Consider the following 25075-nt stretch of genomic DNA (forward strand, 5'->3'; position numbering starts at 1 on the left):
TTGATGAGTAGATATATCTCACGTATGTGGTGAGTCCAACATGTGAAATGTGTATTGCTTAAGCACAAGGTGCCTGGGCAAGATAATCTAGACAGGTACAACTTAGTACTGAGTTCCATTATCATTCACTGTATTTGAATATTTTTAACCAATAGCCATTTTTCTTTTAAAGCTATATATTTAAGACAAGTTCCTATTTCTATTTAATACTATATATATTTTTTGAAAGTTGAAGGAGAAAACACCAGTTTTGCAGAAGAATCATTTAACATTCTGGAAATTCAACATGAGGAAACAGAGAAGGGAGCTTGCAGAAATAATTCTACAGAAATATTGGAAGATGATAATCACCTATCCGAAGAGGCACAGCAACCAAATGTAAAAAACAAACTTTCAATATGATTATGTTAAGGTGAAATACAATATTAGTTAGTACTAGTTTCATTATTTTCATCCAGAACAAGATTTTTTTTTTTTTGGTTTTTCTCCGGTACCAGGAACCGATACTCACGACCTTGCGCTTGCCAGGCAGGTGCTTTTGCCGCTGAGCTAAATCCCCAGCCCCTAGAACAAGATTTTTTTAATGTAATAGTATTTTTTTTTTACTACAACTAAGAGAATGCTTGGGTTGCAAATAATAATTAGTTCTTTTTCTTGGTAGGGGTAGTACTGGAAATTGAACTCAGGACCTCATACTCGCCAGGCAGGTGCTGCACTGCTGAGCTAAGCCCCCAGCCCCTAGTTCTAAACTTATAGTCATAGAGCAACAAACAGCATTCATTTTTAAATAAACACAGTTTTATAGTAGATACAATTTTATCAAGATAATACTTTTTTGTTACAAGACTATGTGTATAGTCATTTAAAAGTAATGAAAGGGCCGGGGATATAGCTCAGTAGTACAAGCGCCTGCCTGGCAAGCATAAGGTCCCGAGTTTGATACCCGGTTCCACCACCCCTAAAAAAGTAATAAAAATAATCTACTTAGAATAGCATTTTTGCTTGTCTTTTCATGTCCAGAGTTTAAACTTTTAGGAAATAATCTCATCTACTTGCTTAGGACATTAATGCCAGTACAATTAGATGATATTTTTCTCTCATCCTTTGATATGTGTAACTTTTAAAATGACAATAATAGATTTTAGATTTGTGTAGTGATTTGAAAATATGACATTCTCTGTATCAAAGTAACACATAGATTAACCAGTCTGCTGCCAAGAGACATTTTTGCAATTGTCTGGAAATAGCATTCTATAAAAAAAAGACTTAAGAAGTGTAGATAAAAGTATATTTGAGATAACTATCATAGAAAATATTACTGGTCACTTTTAATGTTCAATTTTCAGTGTTCTCATTTAGATGTTTATTTAACAATATTTATAAAAGGCAGTTTTTGTTGCTTTTTCTTGAACAGGTTAAACAAGAAGTATCACTGGACATGACTGTAGTCGAAGATTATGACTCATTGATAGAAAAGATGAGCAACTGGAATTTTCAAATTTTTGAGCTTGTCGAAAACATGGGAGAGAAATCAGGAAGGATTCTTAGTCAGGTTTGTTTTCAAATCTGTACTTTCTTTTTACTACAAACTTCATGAAGTTTTATAAAAACAAATTCTAAATATAATATTGGGTTAGGTACTGGTTTAACAATGACATTATTCATTTATTTTTTCAGAGAACTAAATATATATAAAATAATTATATATTATATGTACAAAACAATCATGTATATATTATATATACATGCAAAGTACTCTACTTGACTGTATTAATGGAATTTAGTTTAAACTAAAAAAGGAATATTTACTTTCTTTGACTCTTGAGATTGAAAAGGACATGAACATTGATTTAGTTTCTAAGTACTGACACTTAAGCTTCATTTTTTATCACCTACTCTTCCTGTACTTTACCAGAGGCCAAATGCATGTTTAGAGCCATGGAAAAATACTTCTATTTTACTGCCACCCAGGCTAAAGTTTCTACCTTAATGGGCCTACATAAAGTATCAGATTTACTTTTCTGAAATATGACTTTTATTAACTCTTTCATCATTTTTGAAATGCGTAAACCTTTGGACAGATTATGTGATGACATAAAAGTTTATCTCATTGTGTTTGTTAGGCATAAAAATGTGATAATATATTTTTCTGACTTTTTTGATACTTAGGATTAAAGTGGAATAGAATTCATATTGCCCTTCAATCCATTATGAATAGAAACCTAAAGAATGAAAAAATTTAAAAATTGGGACATGATAGTATAGTAAGCTTTGTATAGTAAGCTTCCTTTGGTTTTCATGGACCTTAGAGTGGTATCTCCTTTTCTTATTTTTCTGGAAAGAATCATAGAGAAGTTTTTAATAAATTAACTTGAAGATGTTCACATGGTTAATATTCCTAAATTCAACTCACAAAATATATTATACTCAGCTACAAATAGATTCTGATTGTAAAGTGAACTTTATTTTAATTGACATTTAGGTTATGTATACCTTATTTCAAGACACTGGTTTATTGGAAATATTTAAAATTCCCACTCAACAGTTCATGAACTATTTTCGTGCACTAGAAAATGGCTATCGAGATATTCCTTGTAAGTATTAAAATATCTTATTATTTAAGTTCAAATAGTACTGATTTTGAAACTTTTATTATCTTTCTTTTCAGATGGTCCCTTGTGAACACTTAAAACTACATGTTTGGATTTTTTTTAAAGATGAGGTCTTACTCTATTGTCCAGGCTTAAGTGATCCTTCTGCCTTAGTTTCCCAAATACTGTACTGGGAATACAGGCATGTAGTCTAGCTCCACCAGTTTTTGTTTGGGAAATTTTTAAATAGCTTTAAAAAATCGGTATCCTACTCACAGTTAACTCTTATTTTGGTGTACAACTTATAAATATGACTTTTTCCTTATATAAATTTCTATTTTGTAAAGTGAACTATACTATTGATGTCTATTTATAATCTACTTTTTCACTTATGGTACAGTGTACATCTTTTTATGTTAATTATTTGAGTACCTTACTTTAATTGTTTAATAATATCTAGTCAAGAATTTAGGAAAATTGTGCATTTTAAAATGTTTAAAACTCATCAGTAGAATTTGTTTTTGTGTTCTAATTTACTGAATAATTTTTATTTGATTTTTTGATTGAGTATAATTTGAATTTCATATTAGGAAAATTTACAGCTTTCTATGTTGAAACATTCTACGTGTTGAAACATCTATGTGGATATATTTTTTGGGAATTCAACCTTATAAGAATAAGTTATTCTTAAATTGTCATAGCCATTAGTAATTATGTATAATTAATTAAAGTGAGTTATATATAGTATAACTCTCATTTATAAATATGCATTTAAGAAGTGGTTGAATTTTGTGAATTTTGTGAATTTCTCAAGGGAAGCAGAATAGAAAGTTAGATGGTAAGTTTTTATTCTCAGCTCTGATTAGAACATATTGGTTCAGAAAACAGGCTCTGAACCTAACTTTCCTAAACTTATTTTATAAATTTGTAAAGAAAAATAACCATAGTGCCTACCCCACAGGGAATGATAATATAAAGTGATCGATCAGAAGGATATTAGAGTTCAGAGCACATGGTACATCATCAATGAAAGGTAGTAATTATATTACTAAATGAGTTCCTAATGGATTGACACTATGTCATGTCTATAGCCTAAACACATATTGTATCATCTGCTAATTCTATATTGTAGATATTTATTAATATGTGTTGAAGTGTTTAATTTTATTAAATATAGTCTTTATGTAATCATTATATTCATCTAGGTTATCTCATTTAATCTTTGTTGAAAGATTGTATTATAGATGAGAAATAAAAACTCAGATCTAAAAACTGGATGCCAAAGCTGGTCAGAGTCTTAGATCCACTCTCACTTCTGTGCCACATTGCCTTTTCATATAGTAGTATTACAGGAAAACAACTTTTTATTATCATATAGTAGGTCTCAGACAATATTCTGGATGCTTTCACATTACCAGTAAAGCAAATATGAGATAGGTATTCCTTATATTTTAAAAGAACATTTTTGTAAAAGCATTAGCATCCAGAATTTGTAGCTGTTCTTTGTGTGAAAACCATTTTCCATACTGATCTCTATAATCTAGACACCACATGACATTTTTAAAAGACACAAAATAAAAACCTTGAGAAAATTTTCCCATGTCTTTCAGTGATCTTTTCTTGCCCTGCCTGTTCTTTGACCCTTTACTGTGTTTTTATACTATATATGAAAGCTTTCAAAAGAGAAAACATATCTAGGTTCTTTAAAACTAGGTAAAACAAAATACAATTATGGGAAATTATTCTAACTCATATAATTTATTGATTACAATGTTGTATGGCTAGAAAATTATTTACTTTCTAAATGTCTCAGAAGAAATCTAACAGAATGATCATTTCTATAAAATATTTTGGTGACTTTAGATCACAATCGTATACATGCCACAGATGTTCTACACGCAGTTTGGTATCTGACAACAAGGCCTATTCCTGGCTTACAGCAGATCCACAGTGATCATGAAATAGGAAATGAAACAGGTACTTCCTCCTACAAATCTTTCTTTTAATTATTTGATTAGGAATAATAAATCAAGATGTGTCATTACCTCTGTTCTTTTAAAATTTTAATTAAGTACATTTTGGTACATATAAAAGATTTAAGTTATGATGTATAATAATGACATAAAAATATGTAAACCTGATACCCATCTTCAAAGCTAGATTAAGATATAGTACTACTTAATATGAGTCATTATCCTGAATACTGGGATAATTATTACTTTGCTTCCATTCTTGGTTTTGTTTTATTTCAGGTATATCATGTACATTTAAAATATGTAAACTTACCAAGCTAAAAGAAGCATGTTTAAAAGTTTCACATAAGAATTGAAGTGATGAAGTGGTGATATTAAGAAACTTTGGTAAACATACACATTTTAACATTTGTTGCAGCTGTATAGGCTGAGAATTTAACAAACCATTAAATTCTGGTTCTTCTTTGTTTAGCACTTCTCCCTCAATTTTCCTCTTTCTTCCATTTTACAATAAGCAATAGAACTACACTTTACAAGAGTGGGTGCAGAATGGTGGATATGTGTGAATACACATTGTGGTAATATGTGTCAACTTGGCTGGATAAATTCATCAAGTATTAATTTGTGTGTTTCCTAGAGGGTATTTTTTGGATGACATTAATATTTAAGTCAGTAAACTTTGAGATAAATGTGAGTGGCCTTTATCTGGTAAGATGAAAGTCTTCACAAATGATAGATTGGCCTCACCTGAGCAAGAAGACTTTTGGACTTGAACAGAAAAACCAGCTCTTTCTTGGATCCCTACCCTGTCAGTCAACCCTCCTTTTGCACTTGTGGCCTCTTTAATTGTGCAAGTCAGCTTCTTAAAGATTGACCACCTCCCATATCTGAGTAGTGCTGTTTTTCTGGAGAACTGTGACTAACTGACTAAAGCCATTCTTTGTAGAGGAGGCTTTCAATAGTCAACTGGACAGAATGATATCTTCTTATGGTAACTAAATCTGTTTCTACATCTTCTCCAGTTCTTAGTCAGTGACCTTACAAACACATAGCCAAGACAACAAGAATAGAGGTTATCGATGGGCTGAACAACTTGGGTTTCTTCTCACCAAGGCTGAACTGGCCCAGACCTCTCCTGAGTGCCCAGTTTGCCAATAGGAGAGATGAAGGGTGAGTCCTTGATATGGCACCGTTGCCTTGGGGGAACCAGCCGTCTGGTAGATTCATTACATTGGCTCCCTTCCTTTCTGAAAGAGACAGCTTTTATTCTCTCTTATCCCAGATATAGATTTACTTGTGTACAGTACATCACCATCATTATCTACAAAATACAGAATGAATACTCTCAGGTTATTGTAGACAATAATCCATCAAGTCAAGGACCTGATTTTCCTAGGGGGAAAAGGTCGCAATGAACTTACACCCTCAGAATTTATTGATCATACCATAAAACTTCTCTCCCCACAGCTAGACTAAGAAAATGATGGGATCACATATTAAAGATTTCAAATGGAGAAACTATTATAAACATTTTGTGGAGCTAGGATGATGTCCCATAAAATGTGATTTGTGTCTAAGCCAGTATCCAATATATGACACCATTTCTACTATATCCAGAATACACAAAATTGTGAACTCAAGGGCAGAAATAGTAACTTTTCTAACTATTCCTCATATAATTCACTTGTAAATTTTTTACTTGAAAAAAAAATTGACATGGAGACCCTTCATTCTCAGTGGAGAAATGCTTCCAAAAAGGAACCCAGAAAAGGGTAACATTGAACAGAAAACTGAGATAGGTATTGGCCACTCTGTGTTCGCCATGCTTTTAAAACAATAGACAAAGAAGGGGATTCTGTATAAGCTCAAGTGATTCTGTATAAGCATGTCTAGAGTGCTTCTGAAACTTTCCCTTGTAATGGAAAGAGAAGGAATGCTTCACATAAGGAGTCAACAAAAAAGAAAACTACAGACCAGTATCCTTGATGAAGGTAGATGCAAATATCCTCAATAAAATCCATGCACAGAGAATTCAACAATATATTAAAAGATCATTCACTATGACTAAGTTACTTTCACCCCATGGAAGCAAGAATAGTTCAACGTATGTAAATCAATAAATTTAATACATCACATAATAGAATCAAAGTATAAGAATCACTTGATCATTTCAAAATGTGCAAAAAAAAATCCCTAATGATAAAATACCTGATGAAAATATCTCCACAACTCAAAAGAAGAAAGGTTTATTTTGGTTCACAGTTTGTAGAGGTTTCAGTCCATATTCAACTTATCTGGCTTTAGTGTCAAGGAAATGCCCATGTAAATGAGTTTGGAAGTATTTTATTCTGTTCAATTTTTTTTGGAAGAGTTGGGAAAAGTACAGCTTGATATTGTACTTTTTATTGGTGTATGTTTTTAATACATAATTTTGGTAGACTTTAGACAATAAGTCATCAGGTCCTGAGCTTTTCTTTGATAGATTTTTGATTACTGATTCAATCTCTTTATTATTGATCTGTTAATATTTTCTATTTCTTCCTAATTCAGTCATGAAAAGTTTTATATTGTTAATAACTAATCTGTTTCTTCTAGATTATCTAGAAAAATTCTTTTGTGATATCAGTTCATGATCCTATGTTTCCTCGGTATCATTCGTTATGTTTTTTCTTTCTTTTCTGACTGTATTTGAGTCTTTTTTATTCTTAGCCAGCAAAATGTTTATTTATTTTAAAAAACAACTCTTAGTTTTATCTTTTCTGTTTTTTTTCTAGTCTTATTTATTTCTACTCTGATCTTTGTTATTTCCTTCCTTCTACTAAATTTGGGCTTATTGTGTTCTTTTCCTAGGTTCTTACGGTTAACATTAGGTGTTAATTTGAGACAGTCTTATTACTGTAAACGTCCTTCTAGAATTGCTTTTGCTGTATCCGATTAGTTTTGGTATATTTCCATTTTTGTTTATCTCAGAATAGCTTTTCCTTTATCTTTTGAATTATTGTCTGACCCATTGGTTGTTCAAAGCATTTGTTTTAATCTCCACATATTTGTTAACTTGGGGCTGGGGATTTAGCTCAGCGGCAAAGCGCCTGCCTGGCAAGCACAAGGTCGTGAGTTCGGTTCCTGGTACCGGAGAAAAAAACAAAACAAAACATATTTGTTAACTTTCCAGATCTTCTCTGGTTTTTGATGTGTAGTATACTATTATAGTAAGAAAAGATGTAGTTTGATTTCAGTCTTAAATTTGACAAGACTTGTTTTGTGGCCTAACATATGATTTATCCTAGAAAATGTTCCATGCATACTTGAGAAATGTGTTCTGCTACTGTTGGGTAAAATGTTGATCACATGTCTGCTAGACTCATTAGGTATATTTCACATCTAAGATTTCTTTCGTTATAGTCTGTCTGAATGGTCCTTTCTATGGTTGAAGGTGTAGTATTGAAATCTGATGGGCTGGGGATTTAGCTCAGCGGCACAGTGCCTGCCTGGCAAGCACAAGGTCATGAGTTCGATTCCTGGTACCAGGAAAAAAAAAAAAAGAAATCTGTTTCTTTTATTGCATTATTTATTTCTTCATGCAAATCCATTAATATTTGCTTTATGTATTTATGTGCTCGAAAATTAGGTCCATATATAATTACTTTATTACCTTGCTAAATTGATCATTTTGTCATTAAATGACCTTTTTTGGTCTATTTTTCCAATTTTGACTTAAAGTGTATTTTGTCTGATACAAGTATACTTACCTTACCTTCCTTTTGGTTACCATGTGTGGAGTGAATCTTTTCCATTCTTTTTCAGTCTCTGTGTGTTCTTAAAGGCAAAGTGAGTCTCTTGAAAAGGTCTTGTTTTCTTATATTCAACCACTTTTTGTTGTTGTTGTTGTTGTATTGGACATTGAACTCAGGGCTTTTGTATTGAGATACATCCAGTCCTTTTTAAAATTTTGAGACAGGGTCTCACTAAATCACTAAGTATTTCAGGCTGGATTTGAATTTGCAGTCCTCCCACCTCAGCCTTCCAGAGTGCTGGAAGTACAGGTGTACACCACCATACCTGGCTCACTCTTTCAATGGGAGACTATAACCTATGAATATTCAAGGCAATTATTGATACATATTGCTGCTGGCTTTTTAAAATGGTTTTGAGTTATCTGGTAGACAGATTGTTCTTTTTCTCTTGCTGTTTTCCTTTGTGATTTGATGATTTTCTATAGTAGTATGATTTCTTTCTTTTGTGTGTGTGTGTGTGTGTGTGTGTGTGTGTGTGAATTGCTTTGAGATTACCATGAGACTTACAGAGAACATTTTTTAGTTACAACAGGTTAGTTTAAGCTGATAATAGCTTAACTTCAGTTGCATAAACTCCATACTTTTTCTCTGTCTTGCAGATGTCATTTATCTATTAATCTTTGATGTATATTAAAGCACAAAGGGTTTTAATTTTGATTCATTACATTTTTTGTTGTTGTTTATGTTCATATCTCAGAATATTTTAAGACAAGGCATGAAGATTTCCTATGTTTTCTTCTAAGTGTTCTTAAGTTTAGGTCTGTGATCCACTTATAGCTAATTTTAGGGTGTGTAATGAAGAAGTCTAACCTTACTTTGAATATTGATAGCCAGTTTAGTAGCATTTGTTGAAAAAGTTTTTAGTCTGTTCTAAACACAAGGGGCTCTTAAATGTTACTAAATCAGTTTCTACCCTATAAGATGTTGTAAGCATTAAATAAGATATCAAGGAAAGTGCTGAGCATCATGCAGGGCATGTAGTCGACTCTCACATAGATCTTGGCACCCTTGTCAAAAACCCGTTGACCATAGATATGATAGTTTATTTCTGGATTCTCAGTTCCATTCCAGCTCTGTAAGCTTTGAGGTTGAGAAATATGAATCCTCCAACTGTGTTTGTCTTTTTAAAGACTGTTGGCTCTTCTGGGTCCCTAACAATCTCATATTAATTTTTAGACTCAGTTTAGACAGCTGTATAAAAAAGCAACTGGGATTTTGATATGAATTGTGTGGAATCTGTGGAACAGATTAGAGATTACTACCATTTAAAGAATATTAAATATTCTGATCTGCTGGGCATGGTGCCGCATGCCTATAATCCCAGGACTCAGGAGGCTGGAGACAGGAGGATTGCCATGAGTTCGAGGCCAGCCTGTACTACATAGCAAGGTCTTGTCTCCAAAACCAAAAACAACAACAAAACTTCTGATCTATAATCATGAGTATTTTTCCATTTCTTTAGTTTTTTTTAAAATTTCTTTCAAAAATACACTGTAGCTTCAGAATACTAATTTTTTACTCTTTGATAAATGTGTTCCTAAGTTTATTCTTTTTGATGTTCTTGTAAATGGAATCTGGAAGTGGGTTTTTTTTTATTTGTTACCAGTAATTTGGTATATAATTGCTTTTATCATGTTGATCTTGCACCCAACACTTTGATGAACTCATTTTTATTTCTCATAGTTTCAGAGTAGATGTCTTGTGATTTTCTAGATTTAAGACCATGGCATCTCCAAATAGGTTTTGCATCTGTCCTTACAATCTAAGTGCCTTTTACAAGGCCTCCTTCTAAATGAATCAGCAAATTAAATGAATCTCTTTTTTTCTGAAAGGAAATAAAGAAATGAGATACATAATAATTATATTTAGTTATTCTTGCCAGCTGTTTTCATTATCATACTATTAATTTTTTGTTAAGTATATTTTTGTGAAGCATAATCTGTCAGTTAATTTATTTGAAAGAGTATTGTTTTGCCACCTTGATTTTTTAAATATACTTTTACAATTGTAGGGAAAACTCAGAATGTGTATGACACAGGAAAAACTTCAAATGATTCACCCTGATATTGATAATCAGTGTCTTGTTAGAAGTTTGCATATATATGTATATATCCTGATTTGTATATTTCACTACCTTGTTTTTATTTTTATAAGTATATTAAAAGTATCTGTATTGTTATTCAGAAACAATTTAAATATAAAATTAGATAAACAATATGAAACTAAAGTGGTAGCTATAATTTATAATTATCACTAGTATACTAAGTTACTATATTAAAAAGTTCTTGTGATGATGAATATCAAGACAATTAAAATAATTTAAGAGTCATTTTGAACTTCGACAAGCCAGGACATTACTTCTAGATTCCACTGATGAACACAACTAAGGAATTTTTGTATCTCTTATATCTTTGCCTTTATGTACTATCTACCATAAATACAGTGTCAGGGTTTTTTCCTTGTAATTTCTTAAGATCCCTTTAGCAAGAATGTCACCATCTAGACAAAGCCACCAAAATAGATAAAAGAACAAATGGTAAGGTAGTAAGAACAAAAATACACAGGGTAGATATGTTAGAAACGTTGTTTCTAATAGGAGGATAAAGTAGTTATGTTGACTGAGACATTCCCCAGTTTTTCATGTCTTGTAACTTTCTGTAGTTTTAAATTCCCTTATATGGAAGGAAGAATAAAGGGAAGAAGTTTTAGTCAGGGCCAGAAATGAAATTTAATCTTTCTAGATGAAAACTAAAAACCATGTAAATGAGAAGTTCACCTTGGTAATATACCAAATTCCTAAATCTCTATACATTTTTCATCAAATTTTATTATCAGTTATTTTTTCTCTTATATCCTATACCTGACCATTTTATCTAGCCCTTAAGTAACAAATGTAGATAGAAAATCAGAAGTTCAAAAATGATTAGCTTGAGTAAGAGAGCATCAAGCTGGCATGAACATACTATCATGGCCTGTCATCTTCTAATGTGTACACTGGAAAGCATATACTCTTAATTCCATGGAGTCTGTTTTTTAAATCAACAAATGAGATAAATGATCATATTACCTGCTGGGTAATCCTCTCCTTAGTGTAACTGTGAAGGAGTTCCTGCTAATGCTGGTTTATTTTGCTATTTGTTGTTCCTCAGAATCCGATGGTAGAATTAATCCTGGACGAATTGCTTATATTTCCTCAAAGAGCTGCTCCATTCCAGATGAGAGCTATGGCTGCCTGTCTTCAAACATTCCTGCATTAGAATTGATGGCTTTGTATGTGGCAGCTGCCATGCATGATTATGATCACCCAGGGAGGACAAATGCATTTCTAGTGGCCACAAATGCACCTCAGGTAGGAAATACTTTTTCAGAAAGTTTAAAGAGTAGTTCTGAAATTTTATAATCATGCTGCAGATCCTTATATTAACCATTCTTGAGTCAGATGGCCATTTCACTTGACGTATAAGACCATCGTTATAATTAATTAGACAAAAACACATGACACTGACATGCTTTATGCTACAGAATTGGGAAAAAAATCACATTCATCAACTAGAAAAGAGTAGTTTATAAAATAATAAGTCTTTGTTTTTTGAAATTCTGGAGACCTTGCCAAAAATATTTTTGCTTTGGACCAAACTGTCAAAACTCTGACTAGTTCTAAGATTTATATTACTTCTGGCTAAGTTAGTCATATGCTTAAAAACTATAATGGTTGAGGATAATTATTAATCTTTTTGTCATTCCCTTTTTTCTCCTATGATTTGTCTTAATATCCAGACCTAAAATGGTTTTGCTGTGAATATATTAGTGTATTTTAAAATCTGGTATAATATTATTTTTGTATCCAGTATAGATGTTGAGGTATAAAATTCCTTTTTTGTCATGGTTTAAAGTGGTAGGAGGTCCCCCAAAATGGATAACTGTAGTTACTATCATTTTAAATATGAAAACATTTAACAACATATATTTAATATGGTTGTGGGTATTTGTTTATGCTGATTTCTAAAATGTCATTTGTGTGTTTCTAACCACATGCCTTACAAATAGCATGTACTCAAATGATTTTTGAATTCATCTGTCTTCATTTTACTGTGAAGAACTTCTTTACTTCAATGTGTTGAAGCTTCAGTTCTGATCTTTTCATCATCTATAACTATTTTCTGCTTTCTTCTTTACATCTTTGTCTCTTCTGTGTACAATAACAAGATAAATTCTCTTGAATCTCAAGGTGGTGAAAGTGAATGTAGGGCAAGCATGTACAAATGTGGAGGTATATATAAGTATGAGTGAGTGTAATGGTATGCATGTGCAAACGGGTTAGAATGGCAATGTAATTCATTTCTCCAATGAGGCTATATTAATAGCTCATGATTTCCACAGGTAACTTTCCGGTAAATTTAAATCTAGTTATTAGTATTGGTCCACTCTAAGAGTTGTTGAGACAGAAACTACCTGCTCCAGAAGACATATTTCTCCATTTGCAGTACAATTCTGCAAAATTCAAATGTCCATTCTCTCTAACCTAACACAAATAACCTTCAAAAATCCTAGTCATTTGGTAGATCATAGGCAATTGCAACAGTGAAGGAACCATGAACTTACTCATTTCTTTTCCTGAACTGGCCAGACGAAAGTTTATTAAACCAGGCAGCTTTACAAAGCACACATTTTACACTGTGTTTTATTGAGCCAGGAGTTTTATTTCTATATCCTGACGAGACAAATCTAGTCTGATATTTATCAGATTTGAGCACAAATTAGTCAAACCTATTAAATATAAATTGATCCCTTAGGGATACTGAAAGCTTAGTCTTTCTCTTAGGGATTTAAAAAAAATTAGGAGCAGGCTGGTAATATAAGTAATCTACTCTATAGGAGGCATTTTACTAGGCATTTCAATATTTGAAGAAATGTAAGAATAATTTTATGATTAAGTAGACTGACATTCAAAGAGGTTAAAGTTCATCTTTCCTTCCAGCACACATAGCTAGTAAGCAAAAGGGTTATTAGTCTCCAAATTTCATCTTCTTTGCAGCTACCATGCTGCCTCCCAAGAGACGGCAGGGTGGTATTTTGAGGTCTACTTCATCCCATCAGTAAACCTCCTCAGATAAAACTGTAAATGACTTTAGGGATCTAGAACAGGTTTACAGATAAATGTCTTTTCTGGTTGTAATTTTTTTAATTATTAAAGTTTCATGTCTTTGAGATGCCTGCCTCATTTTTTAAAATTTCTTTTTAGGCAGTTCTGTACAACGACAGATCTGTTCTAGAAAATCATCATGCTGCATCAGCTTGGAATCTATATCTTTCTCGGCCAGAATACAACTTCCTTCTTAATCTTGACCATGTGGAGTTCAAGCACTTTCGTTTTTTAGTCATCGAAGCAATCCTTGCCACAGATCTTAAAAAGCATTTTGATTTCCTTGCTGAATTCAATGCCAAGGTTTGTTATAGAAATTAGCGCCTGATTTCAGAAAGGGAAATCACTGTTGATAGTGTTGTTGGAATCAGTGTTTTTAAATGTCTTTAGAGTACTATTCATGCAGTAACAAAAAATTGGTATAAGAATGTATATGTATATATATATATATATATATGTACACCTTTATCCTAAAAATATTTGTTACGGTAACATGTCCTAAAATACTTTTATTTGCTATATTTTCTTCTTATTGTCTTCTTTTATTGGACATTATTTCACATAGTGACAAACCTATTAATGATTTGAGAAAATTAAGCACAATGCCAAGGAAGACCTTCTATGAAGTCAAGGATGTATTTCTGAGAAGCCAGTTATGCCTACCTTGCTCTGCCTGTTATACTTTCATTGTATTAGTAAATCTTTAACTGGCTAACATGCAGGAGAGAAGTATGTATCCTCTTCCACTTGACAAGAATTCACTCATTCAGCTACTATCTATTGCAATTGCCCACTATGTGCAGTAATTGTGCTAGGGAAAAATGAAGAAAGAATGGGCCAGAGTCCTTGCCATCAATGAACTCAAGGGGATCGAGAAGCACTACCCTATTATGATTATGGTACATATGGGAGCATGTGTTATCTCTCAAGACATTTGGGGTGAAAAGTTAAAAACCACTACTTTAGATTCCTGTGATGAAGGATGGTCTCTCTTTTGCTGTCAGGAAGCTGAAATTGCCTGGATTTTTGTGACATGAAGCTGTATCATTAGGGGGGGACAAACAGGTAACAAAGGAGTACAAGATTTAAGTGCTTAGGAGACACCTACATATGTTGCCATCATAGTAGTAATAAAATGTTTATAAAAGCAGAGATCAGATGCCTTTAAAATTATTTCATAGTTGTAGAGCTGTATTCACTTTATGTGTATACTTTATTTTTTTGGTACTGGGGATTAAATCCAGGTCTTCACACTGAGATACATCCACAGTCCATTTTCTCTTTCCTTTTCCTCCTTCTACTCCTAGTTCTCTCCTCCTATTCTTTTTTACTTTTTCTTGTTTTGAGGCAGGATCTTGCCAGATTGCTCAGGCTAGGCTTGAACTTGTGATCCTCTTGCCTCAGCCCCCTAGAGTACTGAGATAGCAGGTGTGTACCACCACACTTGGCTTATGTGTATACCTTTGAATCTGTGTTCGTCTGAGTTCTGAAGTTTCTTGGGAAAGTCTCATGAGTGACGCTCTAGAATTCCCACTCAATTTCAATGAAAAAAGCTCTTTTAGATATTTTGTATGTTGGTGGACTGCAAAAATAAATTTTTCCTTGATGGAAGGGTTTTGTGCCAAAAACACTCACCGTTCACACTGAAGCTCAGAAGCTATGATAATCTGGCCTATTTTCATTTTTTACAAAAGGAAATTTGAGTACTGAATAATAATTCTGACTACTGATAAATCTTTTTGTTTAAATGTTAGCACTTAGCATATTATGAATGAGGCATTTTTCATGTATTAACATTCATGGAAGTATGGCTAAATTTCTTATTTTATTTTATTTTTTTAATTTTTTTAATTTTTTTTTTAATTTTTTGGTTTTTCTCCGGTACCAGGAACCGAACTCATGACCTTGCACTTGCCAGGCAGGCGCTTTGCCGCTGAGCTAAATCCCCAGCCCCTAAATTTCTTATTTTAAAGATGAAAGTTAAATTCAAGTAGGTTAAGTAATTTTTCTTGTATTACACAATTAATCATTCTGAGTCAAGATTTAAAAATGTAGAAACCAACTTCAAGTATTTTTTTTTGAAACTATATCACTTTGCCTGTTACCTCTAGCATCAACTCCTCTTTAGCTCCTTAAGCATAGATTTTTGAAGTAGAAGCAGTTATAATTCCTATGACCTCCTGATGTATATACATATATTTATTGTACATAACAGATGCATATATACATACACATAAATCATTGTTTTCTGTGGTAATCACAAATATTGAAACCCATGTTAGTTATATTTTAGAAAAGCTATGGTTTCTATTGAAGCAAAATTCTAGTAACACTTCAGCTGGAAATTTAACCCATGCAAGTCCATGTTATGGCATACAATGATTAAAAGAAGCATTTACTGAAATTTCTGTCATTTAGACAAGAAGAATTTAAGGTAACCTGGTAAAAATAGACAACTACTAGAAAATTCTTGTGCCCTTACAACCTAAAATAATTCTGTTTTTTCAAAATAGGCCAATGATGTAAATAGTAATGGTATAGAATGGAGTAGTGAAAATGATCGCCTCTTAGTCTGCCAGGTGTGCATCAAACTAGCAGATATAAATGGCCCAGCAAAAGTTCGAGACTTGCATTTGAAATGGACAGAAGGCATTGTCAATGAATTTTATGAGCAGGTAAGTTGCATAATGAGATTGGTGGGATTTTTAAGAGCTGTCATGTGAAGAATGAACTTATAAGGATTTGGTTAGCTATGTTAAGTGTTTGAAATCTGAGTTATTTTTGACCAAAAGGGTTAGAAAATGTTTCATTTGCTCTGGTTCTTAGTGTTTTCTCAGCTCTGTTTTCCTTTGTTGCTAAAATTTTTAAAAAAATTGCCTAATGCCTTTCTGGAGTGATTCGAGTCTACAGCAAAGGACAGAGTATGAGCCCAAGGCCCCTTTCAACCCTAAGAATTATAATCTAGAACAACCAATTTCTGAATGAAGTACTTTTAAAGTAAGTTCAGAGTTTACTCAGAATATGCTTAAAGAATATCAATAATGTTGCATGCAGAGTTTAAGCATTGTGGGGAGTAATTAATCTCCAAACAGTTCAGACACTAGAACCAATTGTGAATAAGTACCATTTAGGGAATCCTTCATTTGCATAATACTATCTTTCATACTTATAGCAACCTTATATGGTAATTATTATTCAAAATTTACATGTGATAATAGTAGGCATAGAGCTTGCCCAGTACCACATAGCTTTTAAGTGATAAAGGTGGTTTTTGAAACTATTTTTGTCTGTTTTCAAATTGTGCTAGCTAGAACCTTAGAAGCCATATGAGCTTATTATGCGATTACATAGCAGGCAGTTAGGGATCTGAGCACAAATTCTCACCTCAACAACAGTAGCTCTACTTTTGTTTTATACACTGGGTTTTCTGGTTTAGATTCATTAGAGGGCTCTGCTGTTAAGGGTGGGAAGACTGAAAAACCCTTAGAAAATTCAGCTGCCTACATTTGAGATAAAACTACAACAATCAAAATGTGTCCATTATGCCTTTCTTTTAAGGAGAAAGAGAGTCTGTATTTGACATTACAGAATTTTGCAGGTTAGTAAAATTGCTGATACTTATTTTAATAGATACATGTATTTCTTTTTTAACTGAATATCCATACTGGTTGGTGTGGACAGAATATGAAAATAAAGTTTTAAGATTTCTTATGTATTAGAGAAATTTTTACAGTTGAAATGATAGAATAGATTCATTGATATTTCTTTGAAAATATTACTTTGAATATATTTTAAGAACCTCAAGATAATTTTAACACCAAAGATCAGCAGTTGGTCTTCAAATAGTTAAACATGTATTTTTCTTTTTAAAATGCTCAGGGAGATGAAGAAGCAAATCTTGGTCTACCCATCAGTCCCTTCATGGATCGTTCATCTCCTCAACTAGCAAAACTCCAAGAGTCTTTCATCACTCACATAGTGGGTCCCCTGTGTAACTCCTACGATGCTGCTGGTTTGCTGCCGGGCCAGTGGGTAGAAGCAGAAGAGGACGATGACAGTGCAAGTGGTGATGATGAGGAAGGTGAAGAATTAGATACAGATGAAGAAATGGAAGACAATCTAAATTCTAGTAAGAATTTATGGAGAACTATATTTAATATTATTTGCTACAAATGTCCATTTAATTTGGGTTTAGAACTTTGCTTCTAGATACAAATTCAGCAGTCATACCTTGACTAATGACTAACTAGATGTTTAGATTTAGTAGTCAAGTATTTAGTAACTGCTATGTGGTGGGTTCTGTGCTAATAATATCAAATGCAAGAATTCTCATTCGCATTCATTGGAAACACCTCTTGAGATGCTAACCTTTATTTAGCCCGCGCTCTTCAGCAAAGTCCACTTGTGCATGCAAGACAGGGCTATCACTACGTCTGCTTTTGTGAAGTAGGTATCCTTACACCTAGTCTTCATTCATCTTGCCCTTTGTCAAGGGCACCCTACTGCATACTCCCCTAGGCAGATGTAGAGCACAACTTCTAAAGCAGCCTGCTAATCTGCCTTCCACATAGACTTGAGAAATGTATCAAACAGTGCAGAGAAAAGGAAAATATACATTTCTGAGCTCTAAGGGGAGAACCAAGTTTTGTGATGTTAAGAATTTAAGTTATCAAACTATAGTGATGTATTTTTTCTTTATAAGACAGTGAATATAAATGGAAAATGAAAAAGCCCCATTCATCTCCTATGTAATTGTGAGTAAAATTAATTATTTGCTCTTTAAAGTAGTATTTAAAATATACTTACCTAGGTATTTTTTCCCAAGCATGCTATAAATCAGAACAGATAGGATGACTACAAAGAACCCATCCCCCAACCCTTTCACACACATGTACCTTGTCTTTAGGATTAGCATAACTAAGAATCATATGGCATTACCATGAGTGTTACTTTGAAAAGATTGGCTGACTTCTAAAAATAATATTGGCCAGAATGTTGATAATTGTGTTTAACTGACTACATAAAAACTTTTAAGAGGTTGGTTTTAAACTTTGACTGTTACGGTTTTCACTTGAAATTTCAGTACAATACTTCCTTTCTTCCCTCCTATCCAGTCTTATCTATTCCTCTTCTGTTTTATTTTTATTCCTAACATTTAATACCATCTAATATATTCATATTTTGATTCATTTTGATTTTTATCTAGGTTGTTCCACTAGAATGTGCGGTGCTTAATAGAGTGATTATTCTTATTTCACTATTCATTATTATAACCTCAGTGCTTACATAACTACTTAGGATATATTAGGTGCTGAGACATTTGTGTGAATGAATGAATGATAGCACAGTGATTAGAGTATGTTTATTTTAAATTTCACAGAACCACAAAGAAGGAAAGGCAGACGACGAATATTTTGTCAGCTAATGCACCACCTCACTGAAAACCACAAGGTATGGAAGGAAATTATAGAGGAAGAAGAAAAATGTAAAGCTGAGGGGAATAAGCTACAAGTAGAGAATGCCTCCTTACCTCAAGCAGATGAGATTCAGGTCATCGAAGAAGCAGATGAAGAGGAAGAGCGACAGTTGGAGTAAAAGAGAAGTCATACTGAAGAAGCCTGGAGAGCTGTCCCCAGGATCAGAAATCATTACCTGGTATTCACTGTGCTGATGTTCAGTTGACCATTCCCACATAGACAGGCCTTAATACTGTGAGAGGATCCTTGCTATGCTGGCAGTTTCCCACTCCTAAGCACTTTCATCACGTGGACTAGAAAATTATACTTAGAGCTGGGCTTCAGTTGACTTGTGTTGCAAAGCCATTACTCAAAGCCTTCACTGGTGTATAAATACTTTGTCATAATGCTGCTTTGCTGCGTAGTGAGCTCTTATTTTTCATGGGGCAGGGGGCTATAACTAAAAAAAAAATCAAGTGACCTGACTTCAGTTTCCAAAGTGGTCAGAACTTTCTGCCTTCATGAAAACAGGATTTGTATTGTATTTCCAAATGTATCTTTTATGTTTTTCAGTGTTTTGAAAAAAGTCTGTGCCTATATAAAAAGGAATCCACTGTGGCCTTTCTGAGGAATTTCTGCTCAATGCAATACACTGTTTAGTGCTTTTCTCCCAGCTAGGTTTGTCCATGAAGGACTGATGGACCTTTGTTATATTTAACAAAATCCAGGTGCATCGATTTCTGATGCTTTTTACTGTTATGTATTATCAGCTGTGTGTTTTATGTCTGCTCAGAGTATTCAGGTTGCCATGGGCATCAGACATCTGAATTCTAGTCTTATGGACTATGTTCCATGGTTGAACTTTAAAGCTGTTTGAAGGAATTTTATTCTTTAGTCAAAACTGTTCTTTTACTCTTGCTCAGGATTTGTATTTTTAAACATTTACTTAATATAAACAGATTTGTCAGAAGAAAAAAGTTGTCTTAATATTGATGTTAACCTTTTATTAAATGAACATTGTTTTTTCTGTTCTTAGATGAATTTGAGACTAATTAAATCTAAGAAAAAGGAGTTAATCTGTCTTTTGCCTTAATGCAAAATCAAATGAAACTAATCCCTTCAAAGATAAAGAACAAAAGAAATATCGTGAGCTCTAAAGGACACATACATTGAATAAGTAATCAGAATATATGGTTATCTTAGATAAAACCAACATTCACTTTTTTGCTAATTATTTTCTGCCTGAAGACTACATGACAAAAGTGACTTGTTATTACTCAGTAATTCTAGATTCTAACTACAAGATTCATTTCTGAGATAAAGTAAATGATGAGAATACTTCAGTTCATATAAAAAAATCTAAATATTTTAGTAAATCATTTTGCAGAAAAGCATATAAACAAATAACCACATTATAAGGAGAATTATAAAGAAAATAAACCATATTTGCAATGTTTATAAACTTGCTATGGTGCAGATATATATCCTCACTGTGAAAAATATCTGAGGTTATAAAGTGCAGCCAAATTGATACAGAGAGGGTAAGCTAGTGTTTTTCATTATTTCTCAAGACTATATCATATGTTGTTGATGTGCAACTTTGTAGACAATAAACCATTAATTTATAAGGTAATTCCTTTAAAGTATGATATTAACAGAAAGTTTTTTATCTACCTAGAATATTTGGGTTACCTGAAAGATGTTAAAGATCCATTAAGTGTTGGGATCTTGATCCTGCACAATAACATAATATTTAATAAATTACTAAGCTTTATTTATTAAACATACTGAGTTCTGAATTCCTTCCTGCCACTTTTGCTACCATTACAACACCATTTACAAACTATTCAATCCTATCATATATTACTAAATAATAAAAATTTGAGTTTGCACATGTGTGTAAATGTGTGTATATATGAATATATATGTATGTATATGCATATATATATATCCTGTGCTTATATTCTGTAGCATACATTTTGCATCCTACATAAATGCTTTTTTGATATTTTCTGACAGAATACAATATATTCATGTATCTGTATAAATTCATACATGTGCATGTATGCATAGTAAGGTCACATTGCTATTCTAATTATTGAAATTTTGTATGGTACTTGCTTAGTTTATGTTTATTTTCTTGAAAGAAGCACATTTTTATTCTATTAAAAATACTCTCACTTATAAGTCATTTTAAAATAATCCTTAAATTACTTAATTTTTACAGATTGACATATATCCAAATAACTAGTCCAAAGAAACCCAAGGGCCTGGGGACATAGCTCAGTGGCACAGCGCCTGCATGGCAAGTGCGAGGTCCTGACTTGGATTCCTAGTCCCCCCTCAAAAAAAACCCTCAAAAAATAAATTTCTACTAAAATTTTAAGGTTTATAATTGGGAGTGTTATAGCTTGTATCTAGATGTTCCCCCAAAACCTCCATGTGGTCATAGGTGGGGCTTGTCAAAAGTGGTTGGGTTAGGGTATGTGAATGTGGATTAAGGGTGTGAATACTGGCAAGTCTTGTATCCTGGATGGAATATAAAGGGAAAAAAAGAAAGCAGACTGCTGTTGCTATGTGCTGCCTTCTGCCTGCCTTGCTGTGGACTGCTTCTCTTCAGCCACGCCACCTTCCTTTTAGCTAGCCACCTACTGACTGAAACCTCTACAGACTGAGCCAGAATAAACCTCTCCTCCTTTAACTGTGGGTGTCGAGTATTTTGTCTCAGCAACAAGAAAAGTAACTAAGACAGTAAGAAATGAATGTGAGTACATTAAATATACACAGTACTATTAGCTAGAATATTATTTAACAAATTACCATAAGCCATATAATAGCTTTTCCTCCTCCTCCTGCTCCTCTTCCTCCTACTGCTCTTCCTCTTTTCTTTCATCTTTGCCTCTCATTCGTCCCCTTGCTCCCCACCTTCTTTTGGTGCTGGGGATCAAACCCCAGGGCTTATGCATGTTAAGCAAGCTACATCCTCAGCCCATATTACAGGTCTTTCTTGATTGCTACTGAATCAGGTTACTTTTTCATTACAGTAATTTTCACCACAAATTTGCTATTGTTGTCACTGATTTGAAAAATGTTTATCCATGTAATATATCTTTGTGTTTACTGATAAGTTTTTCTCCATGAAAATCTTTTTTAAGTTGTTATTTGAAAACTGTTTATTGATAGTCTCCCATTTTCTTAGCTAGTGCGCTTGGCTTTGTCTGCTTATTTTTACATAAACCTGGAGATTTGGACATTGCTTATGTAGTTAGAAATTTACACTCTCTAGATTTCTTTATCTTATAAAAATGTACCTTACAAAAGAAATGAATACGGCCAACTATTTTCCCTTTATTGTGATTGCCAGCCTAATATGAGCACCTCTAGAGGATGTGTAGGATATCAGAGGCAGTGGAACAGAGATGAACAAGTTTTTAGAGAAAGGGGACTTCTAAGCTGAGAACTGATGAATTAGGTGTTACCTTGGATATGACTGTAGTGGTACAAAACCAGTACATACAAAGGTCAGGAGAGGAGAACCCGCCCCCATATTGGAGAAGTCAACCAAGACTTGGGATGGCTGACACAGAGCGAAGGAAGAAGTGGTTAATGAAGGCAGATGATGGTTAGCTGGAGGCCCTTGAAAAGTATGACATGCCATGTAAAGTACATTTCTAAGGAAATGGCAAACAGTTTTAATCAGGGAGAAAAACAGTATATTTTATGAGGGTCACTCAAATAACACACTTTTAAATTGCTAAACAAAGATTATAGGAGGCTATTGTTTAGAACAGAAAGCAGAATAGAAGCTGTAAATGATAAAGTATGTCATCTAAACTCAAGGTTTATTCAACACTTACACTGAAATCTCAGTTTAAACCCTGGGCCTATCATAAGTTAAAAGAATCTGAAAATTCTTCATTTAAAATAGGCTTTGAGGTGAATACAGTGACTTTAAATTAGTAGTCTCTCCTGGTTTTCAACAAAAGGAAATGCAAACCTAAGGGAAATACCTCCACTTTAAGCATTTTGCATATGTTTATATTAACATCAATTAAATGTAAACTCACAAGCAAAGATCACCATGATGGTTAAATTTTACGTGTCATTAGGCTAGGTACCCAGGCATGATACCTGGGATATCATGATCCAACAAAAGATAAAAAAGATAAAAAAATCATATATCAAATGAAATATATTAATGAAAGAAAAGATAAAATGACAAAAATGAGCAAGCAATGAGATACAAAAAAATCAGAAAGAAATGACTATTAGATTGACAAAACTGTCTCAACACCAACAACAGAAGCCAGAAAACTTGTTAACATTTTTTAAGTGCTGAGGAAAAGGTAACTCATAGCTAACAAGCAAACCTATCAAAATTTATGGTTAATATAAAGACATTTTCAGATAAACACTATGAGGCTTTCCAACCAAAGACACCCTAAACAGATCCCCCCTCCCCTTGGACATGAGGTTTCACCTTTCACATGAGGTTACCCAGGCTAGCCTTGAACTCAGGATCCTCCTGCCTCAGCCTCCTAAGTAGTTGGGATAACAGGCACACATCATTTTACATGGCTCAAACAGAATTTTAAAAGAAGTGCTTTTAAAGTTTGCTTTAATGTGCATGTAAACTACTTAGTTAAATTGTATTCATACAGTTAAATTGCAGATTCTGATCCAGTAGGTCTGTAGTGGGCCTTATAAGACTGTAATTGTTAAAACTACGTGCTGTAGGAGCGTGTACTTCTTGAAAGTTTCTAGGTAATAAAATATGCTGTTGATGCTCCTAGCCCATTGATTGCACAGTGTACCAATAACCTAAAGCATATACTTCAGGAGGAAGAAAAATGATTACAGAAGGGAGCTCCAAGATAAAAGAAGTAATGAAACTGGTAAAAGAAAAAAGCACCCAATAATTATCTATATGAACTAAAGGTAATAATTATTTTGTGGGGCTTTACTAAAAACCCAGCACAAATATCCTGGATAACAAGAGCATGTGTTCGAGAGACTACGGCCTATTAAGAGCTTTATGTACTTTAGAAAAGAGATTAAGATATTAAACTTCAGACTTCTTAAATTATGTATGTTATTAAAACTTCAAGGAGAACTATTAAAAGTACAAAGTATAAAATTTCTAAATCTGACATTTTAAGAGGAAAAGCATTATTATGGATGGAGAGTCATTATGTAATGTTAATACTTCTATATTAAAGGAACAGAAAATAAACATACATATCTATTAAAATAGCTTGAAAGATGTGTAAGTTAAAAGTTAGTAGATCTACAAAGATAAATGAGCAAATCCACAACTTGAGTGGGAAATTTAACACTGTTTAACAGACCAAAAATTTAAGAAAATAATAAATTCTGATTTATGGGACACATGTAGAACCCCAAACCTGGCAGCTAGAGAATACATTTTTTTCTTAAACATCCAAAGAACATTGACCAAAGTTGTCTATAAAGTAATTCTCAATATAAGACATTTTCTATGAAGGCAATTCAATTAGAAATAAATAATATTTTTCAAATAGGTATGCTAGGTAGATTTAAGAAATTGCTCCTAAATAACTCAAGAGTCAAAAGAGACCCCAGGAACATTCAGCTATTTGATCTTTGGGGCCAAAACGCTATACTGGAGGAAAGATGGCCGCTTTAACAAATAGTGTTGGGAAAACTGGCTATGGACATGCAAAAGATTGAGTCTAGACCTGTTTCTCTCATGTACTAAACTAATAACAAAATGGATCAAACTAAATGTTTAAAATGTTAAAATGTTTCTAAATGTTAAAATAGAAACAATTTGTTAGTGGTTAAAATAGGTAAAACTCTTGAAGACATAGGCATAGGGAAGGACTTTCTGAACAGAATCCCAATGGCACAAGAAATAGCACGAAGAATCAACAAAGGATATCACATTGAATTAAAAAGCTTCTATGCCACAAAGGAAACAACAGAGTGAAGAGAAAACCTAGAGAATGTGAAAAAAAAATTTGTTAGTTCTTCCTCCAAGGCCTAATAGCTAGAAAGAACTCCAAAATTAGAACCCCAAAATAAAAGACCCAATCAAAAATAAGCAACTGAAATAAGCAAATGCTTCTCACAAGGAGAA

The 25075-nt window shown here is 33.1% G+C and overlaps 1 protein-coding gene across 1 annotated transcript in view; it reads left to right on the plus strand.

Annotated features, from left to right (window-relative positions):
* Nucleotides 1-20740, plus strand: part of Pde3b (phosphodiesterase 3B, cGMP-inhibited) — a gene marked incomplete at its 5' end in the record, with an annotated part of 127331 nt that extends 106591 nt beyond the window's left edge. Inside the window, 9 exon segments of the mRNA XM_005380333.2 lie at nt 230-378; nt 1415-1552; nt 2483-2594; nt 4455-4568; nt 11508-11707; nt 13601-13804; nt 16015-16176; nt 17381-17630; nt 18882-20740. Coding sequence (XP_005380390.2) covers nt 230-378; nt 1415-1552; nt 2483-2594; nt 4455-4568; nt 11508-11707; nt 13601-13804; nt 16015-16176; nt 17381-17630; nt 18882-19096 — 1544 coding nt within the window.
* Nucleotides 20741-25075: the final 4335 nt, after the last annotated feature.

This window comes from Chinchilla lanigera, unplaced genomic scaffold, assembly GCF_000276665.1.
Source record: "Chinchilla lanigera isolate Chin_1 unplaced genomic scaffold, ChiLan1.0 scaffold00013, whole genome shotgun sequence".
Lineage (NCBI taxonomy): Eukaryota > Metazoa > Chordata > Mammalia > Rodentia > Chinchillidae > Chinchilla > Chinchilla lanigera.